This window comes from Leucopleurus acutus (genome assembly GCF_964270905.1).
Source record: "Leucopleurus acutus genome assembly, chromosome: 9".
Classification (NCBI taxonomy): domain Eukaryota; kingdom Metazoa; phylum Chordata; class Mammalia; order Artiodactyla; family Delphinidae; genus Leucopleurus; species Leucopleurus acutus.
The window spans coordinates 47385823-47397831 of record NC_139144.1 but is presented as its reverse complement, the minus strand read 5'-3'; the positions used below and the strand labels follow the sequence as shown (position 1 = coordinate 47397831).

At 33.2% G+C, this 12009-nt stretch overlaps 1 protein-coding gene across 2 annotated transcripts in view; it reads left to right on the top strand.

Annotated features, from left to right (window-relative positions):
• The window catches only part of GLCCI1 (glucocorticoid induced 1), a 119891-nt gene that overhangs the window by 60119 nt on the left and 47763 nt on the right, over positions 1–12009 (top strand). For both annotated transcript variants that reach the window (XM_082846294.1, XM_082846293.1), the window contains exon 3: positions 2487–2573. In XM_082846294.1, the coding sequence (XP_082702420.1) occupies positions 2487–2573 (87 nt within the window). The remainder of the gene's footprint in view (positions 1–2486; positions 2574–12009) is intronic.

Genomic DNA, 12009 nt, shown 5'->3' with positions numbered 1-12009 from the left:
CACAGATGTAGAGAACAAACGTATGGACACCAAGGGGGGAAAACCACAGTGGAGTGGGGATGGTGGTGTGCTGAATTGGGCGATTAGGATTGACATGTATACATTGATGTGTATAAAATTGATGACTAATAAAAATAAATAAAATAAAATTAATGATTAAATGTATAAAACACTGCTCTCAATAGAGCTTTATGCAGTGGTGGAAATGTGCTGTATCTGTGCTGTTCTGTATGGCAGCCGGTAGCCTCTAGCCACATGTGGTTATTGAGTATTTGAAACGTGCTAATGAGATTAAAGAACCGAAGTTTTTGTTTTATTTTCATTAATTTAAATTTAAATTATTATATGTGCCTAGTAGCTTTTGTTTTGGACAATGCAGTCTTTAGAATATAATAGTATATATGTGCAATTAAAATGAAAATTTTCTTTGGGGAGTATTTTTTGGAAAAGTTGAAACTATGATGAATATGCTTAAACAATTTATATACATGTAATTTTATAGCCACATGACTGAAAGGATTTTTCCAGTGGTTTTGTACTTTAAAAAAAAACTGTATATTTTACTAGATAGATTTCAGGAACATAAATATTCTTTTGTAGTTAGTTTTTATGTATTTCTTTTGTATAACCAATACTACATTCTGAAATAATCAAATAGGTTTTCACATTCAATTTTAAAAAAAGAATGACAATAGGAAGAAAGAAGATACTCTGAGATGAGAGACCTCAGATTTAGTTTCATTTGCCATTGGTGTGCTTGGCAGTATTAAGGCATTTGCAGAATTTTTGTGGCTACTGATTTAACTCTAAGTTGGAGATACAGTTTATGTAAATTTCCTTTGAAAAAGTTAGAGCCATACAAAATGAAAATAGTGTTATAAATGTTTTTGTTAATTATGGAACATACCAGAAATTTTATTCATTTTCTGTGAATATGCTTTTGAGTTTTAAACATTGTGATCCTTAATCATTTGATTTTTGATGAGAGCAATGCCTCTGCTTGGTAGAAAGGTAAAAGTATTAAGGGATATAAATTCTCGAAATAAAAGTTTGACTAAAACAAAGTCATAATTGAATAATCTTAGCATAAATTATTAAAGATATGACTACGTGGGGGGATTATTTTCAGAGTAGTTTTTCTTATCTGGGACTGAGATTAGGAAAATTTAATAACTAATTATTTGCAAGCAGTTTAATATATTAATACCTCTTATCTTTGCCATTACCAAGTGAATAAAATATTTTACTCAGTATTATGACTAAATAGTTTCACTTTAGTATTTGAACTGTTTAAGCAGTTTATTTGTATTTTTATTCAACTAGCATTCAATTGTTATTGGTTTTATTTTGCAGCATCATTACTTTTAAGAGGTGGTAATTATTTAAAACTTTGTCCACAAGCATTTTGAATTGTATAGAACTGATGGCTTCTTCATAAGTTGTGTATTATGTAAAGTCACAGGTGCAGCCTCAATATGAATGATGAACTTTTCTGTATGTAATAAAAAATAATTTTTGAAGCAATATATATTTATATTGGGTTGGCCAAAAAGTTCGTTAGGGTTTTTTCCCTAAGATGTTACAGAAAAATCCCAGTGAACTTTTGGCTTACCCAATATTTATATATGATAATCATTACCCTATATCTGTCTTAAAATAGTGGTTTTAACTTTCCCTAAGTTGCATTACACTAAGAGTCTTCTCATATATTAAGGATGGTAGTTTAATATTTAAAAATTTTTAATACAAGTACTAAATGATTTTACTATTTGGCATTTAGTGTTTTGTGTTATGTTTGGATGTAGTGTCTGTTATAGGTTAAATCGCTGAAAATGAAGTTTTAGGTAAAAGCAATTCTGTTTTCTGCCATGTAGCTGAGGTTTTCTTTAAGATGCATTGTTTTAAATTATAGTCAGTTTAGCTTAATCTTGTTTATTTTTATAATAACTTTTTCTATTTTTATAGTAACTTTATATTTTTATATAAAGATGCTTGATGTTTTTCAAAAAAGGATACTATTATTAACACACTCTTTCCTGAGTATAGAAAGAATATAGTACATTCAGCCCTTTACCTAACTAAATATTGACATGTAGGTCATCTGTAACCCCACTGCTTCTAAGCATGTTCTGTTAATCTTACTTCTCTTTAGTAAACATAACATTTCATAATTAGTTTGCCTATTCTCTTTAAAAACACCAATATACATATTTCACAGTTCTCTTTGAATTTGATAAATTTAATGTTGATGTAAAAAACCAAATGTTTTGAGTAACATTACTCAGAAACATCTTAGATTGATCATATCTAATTCAGAATAATAAACATTTCACAGGGTCATGAAAGTCTTAGCTTTTAAGGCATCCTAGTATTCAGTATAACCCTTTAATTGGTATGTGCTAAGATTTTGAAATATGTTTGATTTGCTGTGAGACTAAGGATAGAGGCAAAATTCTTTATTTTTTATTTTACTTATTTTTTTAAAGACACCTAGCTGTTGGGTAGAAGAAGGCACAGAAAAGAGATCACATCAGCGTTCTGCATCATGGGGAAGTGCTGATCAACTAAAAGAGGTAAGTCACTTCTGTTTTCAGTCTGTGTGCTGCTTTGGTCCTAGCAAATTATCTTAACTATTTCCTGAATATAATGATACTTCCTATATTTGTGATAAACTTACCTCTCTCAGAGTTTTAAGGGTTGCCTTCCACATTTTGGTGAACAATTCTGAGTTTACATTATTTGTGCCCTTCATATTCTTTATAAATATTTCTTATGTACCCACTCAGCTTTTGCCTTTCCAGAATGAAGTCTGATTTTATGTAATTTTGTCTTGTTTATTTGTTATATTTTGTTCCCACTTCAGCTTTCTTATTCTTGAGTTACCGCAACTAGAACTATAGATCACAATTTTTACAAAGGTAGGATAGTGTTTTCTGTTTCTTATAATTCTTTAATGATATCCAGCATATTGTTGCCCTTTGAGACCCGATAGTATAGTGGAATCCATGTCTTTGAGAAACAGTTATTATAACCCATTCCCTTATGAATAACCCAAATTATGATAACTTTATGTATTAATATATTTTTTGATTATTTTCCTGTAGTGTTATCTTTTATCCATCTAAATTCTTATTTATTTGCTTTTATAAAATTACAGAAACTTAGAGTTGGAAGGTCATCTAGTCCATCTCCTATATAAACACTCCTTCTTAGAAAACATTCATCTAGTCTATTACAGTCATTCTCAGTGAGAAAAGCTTATCACTTTGCAAGAAAACCAAACCAGTTCTGTTTGTTGCCCCTTAAGTTGTTCGTTTATTTTGTACTATATTGAACTCAAAATTATACCCCTAAGTTTTGACTCTGCCCTCTGTATCAATATTGAATAAGTCTAATTTAAATATTTGAAAGGTTTGCAATATGTCATTTTCCTCCAGAGTAAACATTGACATTTCTCTCAAATATATTTCATATGCCATAGTATCCATACCTCTTAGTATCATTTGCATATCCTATAGGTTATCAGTATTTCTCATATACTGTGGTGTCTGGACTGAATAGATATAGTAGTCTATTAGCATGATTTTGCCTGTGATTGTATTACATTTTTAGGAACTTCTTTATATTATTGATGTACAGAAATCCTCAACTCCTATCTATGCACACAAACACATATGCGCAAAATCAGTTTTTCCCAACAGCAACAAAAAACAAAGGAAGCTGAGTCTAATATATCTAGTCTAAAATAGGTACATATCTATGCACAGAATATTGAGTAATATTGAATAAAAAGTAAATTTGCTCTTTTATCTTAGAGGTAAATACAATCTCAAAGTTATAGCCAAGATTAGGTATAGTTGACTTTGGACTACAGCAATACATGATATACACTATTAAAAAAGGAATGGCTGACATGACTGAGTGAGAGATTTAATTACTTCCCTCACAAAGCAATCATAAAGCTGGACAAAACTGTCAAAACAAATTCATCACTCTGGAAATCAACCAAATAAATTGAGAAACTTCATTCATGAAAAGTACTGAACTCAGGGTAAGAATCTTAGCTGCAAACAAATAGGACCAATGGCTCTGCTAGTCTGAGATTGTGGTCTAATTTGTGACAAGCAACAGACTCATGGAGTAGCAGGATTTTATAGAGAGTTCTAGGAGGTAAGACAATCTTGGGGGCTTGGTAAGTTCACCACATATCACAGGTTGATTGGAGGCTGTAGACAGGCACAGCAGAATATCAAGTGGGCCCAGTCACCCACGTATCACTGGTTAGTGGAGCCTAAGAATATCTGGAAAGGAGATCAAACAGGCCTAGTGGTAGTAAAATCTGAGGCCAACTTGTAAAGACCCAAACTTTGAATGCACTCCTCATTTCACACAGAAATCCTCATTCAAATATACACACATCCTGAGAGTGGAAGCTTTACTGGATTGAGATGTTTGAGTAAAATCTCTGAATAGTTTTTGGCTAAACACTAAGGTGACACTGGAGACCAGCTTAAAAAGGTCTTAAAAAGCCAGTCATAGAAAGAAAAATGAGGGGGGAAAAATGGAGTAGAGATACCAGCAACCACACATGGTGGGGAAAACAGACTTTCAGTCCATCAGCCACCCTCAGAGAAAATCAGAATCTAGAGTTGCTCCAATATATTATCTAAAATGTCCAACATTCAACAGAAAATTTAGAGATATGCAAAGAAACAAGAAAGGATGACCCATAGTTAAGGAAAAAAAAACAGTCAATAGAAACTGTATCTAAGTGTCTCCATATGTTGGATTTAGCAGACTAAAACATCAAAGCAGCTATTATAAGTATGTTCAAAGAACTAAAGAAAACCATGTTTAAAGCATCAAAGGGAAGTAGGACCACAGTGACGCAATGAATAAAGAATTTCCACATAGATGTAATTATTATAAAAAATATACAAACAGAAACTGTAGCATTAAAAAGTATAGTAATTAAAAAAAATTCACTAGATGAGTTTGATAGAAGATTTAAGATGGCAGAAGGATCAGTGAATTTGAATATAGGTCAGGAGAATTTATATACTCTGAAAGAACACAGGGAAAAAGATTGAAGAAAAGTCAAGCCTCAGAGGCCTGTGGGGAAACATTAAGTTCATACATATACACATAATGGGAGACTGAGGGGAGGAGAGGGGAGTTAAAAAATATTTGAAGAGATAATGGCAGAAAACTTTCCAGATCTGATGAAACACAATCTATATAGATTCAAGAAGCTCAACAAACCCCAAGTAGGAAAACACGCAGAGCTGCACATAGACACATCATAGTTAAACTGTTGAAAGCTAAAGGAAAGAGAAAATCTTGAAGCTGGAAGAAGAAAATGACTCATTACACATAGGGGACCAATAATACATTTAACAACTGGTATTTTTCATCAGAAACAGTGGAAACCATAAAGCATGACATATTCAAAGTGCTAAAAGAAAAATATCAACCAAGGATTCTATATTCAGAAAACCCAGCCTTTTAAAATAAAGGTGAAATAAAGTATTCCTGGATAAACAAAGATTGAGAGACTTTCCTGCTACTAGACTGTCTTACAAGAAATACTGAAGGTATTGACTCCAGTTTAATTCAAATCAATAGGAAGAATTGAAGAGTGTTGGCAAATACGTGGGTAAATATAAAACAGTCTATAGATAGATTTTTCTCATTTTTCTAAGATTATATAAAACAATAATTATAACACTGTTGTTGGGTTTATAACATATACATTTAATATATATGACAATAATAACACAGAAGAAAACAAGGGAAAAGACATATTTTGGAATATAGTTTCTCTTTTCCTGGAATTAAATATTATTTTGAAGTAGATTATAATAAATTAGAATTCATGTTATAATCCCTACAGCAGTTGCTAACAAAATAACTCTATAAGAATAGAAAATAAAAAGTATCAGAAATGGATTAAAAAGATACAATAAAAAATATTTATCACAAAAGAAAGCAGTGTAGGAGGAAGAGAGAAATAAAAAAGATGTGACAAATAGAAAAATAGCAAAATGGCAGGAATAAATCTATTTAATTACATTAAATGTGAATGGAGTGAACATTATATTCAAAAGGCAGAGATTGTCAAACTGGATAAAAAAGCAACACTCAGCTATACGTTGTCTGTAAGAAACACATGTTAGATTCCAAGACACAAATAGGTTGAAAGTAAAAAGATGGGGAAAGATACACAATGAAGACAGTAATAAGGAAACATCAAGACAAAATAGACTTTAAGACAAGAAGTATTACTGAAGACAAATAGAGACATTTCATAATGATTAAAGGTCAGTACATTCAGGAAGATACAGCAGTCAAAAATTGTATGTACATCTAACAACAGTCTCAAAATGCATGAGGCAAAACTGTGGAAGGAGAAATTCAGTTTCTCTAATTGGGGATTTCAATACCTTACTCTCAATACTTTAAAGAACTACTAAGTAGGTAGAAATCAGCAAGGAGATAGAGGAGTTCAACAGTATCATCAGTCCGTTTGACCTAACTGACATACATAGAAAACTCTACCCATTGACTGCAGAATACATATTCTTTTCAAACACGTGTGAAACATTTTCTGGGTAAGACTATATACTGGGCCATAAAACAACTCTCAGTAGGTTACACAGGACTGAAGTCATATAACAGAAAGAAATCTTTAACAAACCCAAATATTTGTCAATTAAAGAACACTTACCTAGTACCACAGGGAAATTTTAAATATTTAAATAAATGAAAGCAAAAAGACAACTTAGAATTTATGTGTACAGGTAAAGCAATGCTTCAAGGAAAACTTATACCTTAAGTGCATATATAAGAAAAAGAGAAAATTCTCAAATCATTACTTTAAGCTTCCATCTTAAGAAACCAGACAAAGAAGAGCAAAGCAGAGCAAAAGCAAGCAGAGAAAGGAAATCATAAAGAATATAGCAAAAACCAATGAAACAGAAAAATACTGGAAAAAAGCCAATAAAACTAAAAGTTGGTTCTTTGAAAAGATCAACAAGGTGGACAAACCTTTAGCTAGACTGACCAAGAAAAAAAAACACACAAATTACTAAAATCAGCAGTGAAAGGGGTGACATTACTACCAACCTTACATAACTTAAAAGTATTATAATGGAATATTATAATCAAATTTATGTCATCAATTTAGAAAATAAGCCAAGATGGATAAAATTCCAGCAAGACACAAATTACTAGAAATAAATTACCAAGACTGATTTAAGAACAAATAGAAAATATGAGCAGACTTGTAACAAGTAAATAAATTGAATGAGGAATTTAAAATCTTCCCACAAAGAAAATCCCAGGATTGGATTTGGTGAATTCTATCAAATATTCAGAGAAGAAACAATGTTAATCATTCACAAACTCTTTCAGAAAATAAAAGAGAAGGGAGCACTTACCAATTCATTTTATAAGTCCAGAGTTATCTGATTTCAAAGGCAGGCAAAGACATTAACATTTCAGATCAATATCTCTCTTGAACGTAGATGCAAAAATCCTTAACAAAATATTAGCAAACCAAATCCAGCAACTTATATAAAGGATTATACACCAAAAGCAAATGCGACTTGTTCCAGAAATGCAAAGTTCTTTTAAGATCCAAAATTCAATTAATGTAATAAACACTACTATATTAATAAAATAAAGAAACAAAACTGCATAATTATCTCAGTAGAGTCACAGAAAGCTTTTGCCAAAGTGCAGCATCCATTCATGATAAAAATCTCTAAACAAACCAGGAATAAAAAAGAATTTTCTCTGCCTGTTAAAGAGCATTTATGAAAAACGTACAGAGAATATCATATTCAATGGTGAAAGCAAGAATGCTTTCCTCTAAGATAAGAAATAAGATAGTGATGTCCACTGTCACCTTGTCACCACTTCTATTCACTTGCGCAGGAGGTTCTAGTCAGGCAAGAAAAATGAATAAAAGACATCCAGATTGTTAAGGAAGTGGTAAAACTGCCTTCATTCACAGATACATGATCCTATATGTAGAAAATATAGGGAACATATAAATATATTACTAGAACTAATACAAGTTTAACAAGGTTGCAGAAAAAAAGATCAACATACAGAAATCAAGTGTTTGGTTGTTTGGCCTGAGGCGACCCACCACTGGAGCTTACAGGCACTTTGGTGGGGTGAATGGTGGACTCTGGGGGGGTTCACACCAAGGAGTACTCCCCAGAACTTCTGCTGCCAGTGTCCTTGTCCCTGCAGTGAGCCACAGCCGCCCCCTGCCTCTGCAGCCGACCTTCCAACGCTAGCAGGAGAATCAAATGTGCTGTCACAGTTGTGAAAACTGATTAAAGGTAGAGTCTATGCGACCAGAGGGCAGACAGCAGAAGCAAAAAGAACTACAGTCCTGCAGCCTGTGGAACAAAAACCACATTCACAGAAAGATCGACAAAAGGAAAAGGCAGAGTACTATGTACCAGATGAAGGAACAAGATAAAACACCAGAAAACCAACTAAATGCAGTGGAGATAGGCAACCTTCTAGAAAAAGGATTCAGAATGATGATAGCGACGATGATACAGGACCTCGGAAAAACATTGAAGGCAAAGATCAAGAAGATGCAAGAAATGTTTAACAAAGATCTAGAAGAATTAAAGAACAAACAAACAGAGATGAACAATAGAATAACTGAAATGAAAAATACACTAGAAGGAATCAATAGCAGAATAACTCAGGGAGAAGAACAGATAACTGACCTGGAAGACAGAATGGTGAAAATCACTTCCGTGTAACAGAATAAAGAAAAAAAAATGAAAAGAAATGAAGACAGCCTAAGAGACCTCTGGGACAACATTAAACGCAACAACATTCTCATTATAGGGGCCCCAGAAGGAGAAGAGAGAAAGAGCCTGAGAAAATATTTGAAGAGATTATAGTCAAAAACGTCCCTAACAGGGGAAAGGAAATAGCCACCCAGGTTCAGGAAGCACAGAGACTCCCAGGCAAGATAAACCCAAGGAGAAACACGCCGACACACACAGTAATCAAATTGACAAAAATTAAAGACAACCAAAAACTATTAAAAGCAACAAGGGAAAAACAACAAATAACATACAAGGGAACTCCCGTAAGGTTAACAGCTGATTTCTCAGCAGAAACTCTACAAGCCAGAAGGGACTGGCATGATATATTTAAAGTGGTGAAAGGGAAGAATCTACAAACAAGATTACCCAGCAAGGATCTCATTCAGATTTGATGGAAAAATCAAAAACTTTACAGACAAGCAAAAGGAAAGAGAATTCAGCACCACCAAACCAGCTGTACAACAAATGCTAAAGGAACTTCTCTTAGTGGGAAACACAAGAGAAGAAAAGGACCTACAAAAATAAACCCAAAATAATTAAGAAAAAGGTAACAGGAACATATATATCAATAATTGCCTTAAATGTGAATGGATTAAATGCGCCAACCAAAAGACACAGGCTCGCTGAATGAATACAAAAACAAGACCCATATATATCCCATCTACAAGGGACCCACTTCAGACCTAGGGACACATACAGACTCAAAGTGAGGGGATAGAAAAAGATATTCCATGCAAATGGAAATCAAAGCTGGAATAGCAATACTCATATCAGATAAAATAGACTTTAAAATAAAGAATGTTACAAGAGACAAAGAAGGATACTACATAATGATCAAGGGATCAATCCAAGAAGAAGATAAAACAATTATAAATATATATGCACCCAACATAGGAGCACCTCAATACATAAGGCAACTGCTAACAGCTAGAAAAGAGGAAGTCGACAGTAACACAATGGACAGATCATCCAAAATGAAAATAAATAAGGAAACAGAAGCTTTAAATGACACAATAGACCAGATAGATTTAATTGATATTTATAGGACATTCCATCCAAAAACAGCAGATTACACTTTCTTCTCAAGTGTGCATGGAACATTCTCCAGGATACATCACATCTTGGGTCACAAATCAAGCCTCAGTAAATTTAAGAAAATTGAAATCATTATCAACCATATTTTCTGACCACAACACTCTGAGATCAGAAATGAATTACAGGGAAAAAAACGTAAAAAACACAAACACATGGAGGCTAAACAATACATTACTAAATAACCAAGAGGTCACTGAAGAAATCAAAGAGGAAATCAAAAAATACCTAGAGACAAATGACAATGAAAACACGACGATCCAAAACCTATGGGATGCAGCAAAAGCAGTTCTAAGAGGGAAGTTCATAGCTATACAAGCCTACCTAAAGAAACAAGAAAAATCTCTAGTAAATAATCTCACCTCGCACCTAAAGGAACTAGAGAAAGAAGAACAAACAAAACCCAAAGTTAGCAGAAGGAAAGAAATCATAAAGATCAGAGTAGAAATAAACAGAAAAGAATAGCAAAGATCAATAAAACTAAAAGCTGGTTCTTTGAGAAGATAAACAAAATTGATAAACCATTAGCCAGACTCATCACGAAAAAGATGGAGAGGACTCAAATCAATAAAATTAGAAATGAAAAAGAAGTTACAACAGACACTGCAGAAATACAAATACAAAGCATCCTAAGAGACTACTACAAGCAACTCTATGCCAATAAAATGGACAACCTGGAAGAAATGGACAAATTCTTAGAAAGGTATAACCTTCCAAGACTGAACCCGGAAGAAACAAAATATCAACAGGCTAATAACAAGTAATGAGATTGAAACTGTGATTAAAACTCTTCCAACAAACAAAAGTCCAGGACCAGATGGCTTCACAGGTGAATTCTATCAAACATTTAGAGAAGAGCTAACATCCGTCCTTCTCAAACTCTTCCAAAAAATTGCAGAGAAAGGAACACTCCCAAACTCATTCTATGAGGCCACCATCACCCTGATACCAAAACCAGACAAAGATACTACAAGAAAAGAAAATTACACACCAATATCACTGATGAATATAGATGGAAAGATTCTTAACAAAATACTAGCAAACAGAATCCAACAACATATTAAAAGGATCATACACCATGATCAAGTGGGAGTTATCCCAGGGATGCAAGGATTCTTCAATATATGCAAATCAATCAATGTGATACACCACATTAACAAACTGAAGAATAAAAGCCATATGATCATCTCAATAGATGCAGAAAAAGCTTTTGACAAAATTCAACACCCATTTATGATAAAAACTCTCCAGAAAGTGGCCATAGAGGGAACTACCTCAACATAATAAGGGCCATATACAACAAACCCACAGCAAACATCATTCTCAATGATGAAAAACTGAAAGCATTTCCTCTAAGATCAGGAACAAGACAAGGATGTCCACTCTCGACACTATTATTCAACATAGTTTTGGAAGTCCTATCCATGGCAATCAGGGAAGAAAAAGAAATAAAAGGAATAGAAATTGGAAAAGAAGAAGTTAAACTGTCACTGTTTGCAGATGACATGACACTATACATAGAGAATCCTAAAGATGCCACCAGAAAACTACTAAAGCTAATCAATGAATTTAGTAAAGTTGCAGGTTACAAAATTAATGCACAGAAATCTCTTGCATTCCTATACACTAACAATGAAAAATCAGAAGGAGAAATTAGGGAAACAGTCCCATTCACTATTGCAGCAAAAAGAATAAAACACCTAGGAATAAACCTGCCTAAGGAGGTAAAAGGCCTGTACTCAGAAAACTATAAGACACTGATAAAAGAAATCAAAGGTGACACAAATGGAGAGATATACCATGTTCTTGGATTGGAAGAATCAATATTGTGAAAATGACTATACTACACAAAGCAATCTACAGATTCAGTGCATTACCTATCAAATTGCCAATGGCATTTTTTACAGAAGTAGAAGAAAAAATCTTCAAATTTGTATGGAGACACAAAAGATCCCGAATAACCAAAGCAATCTTGAGGGGGAAAAAACGGAACTGGAGGAATCATGCTCCCTGACTTCAAACTATACTACAATGCTACAGTAATCAGGATACT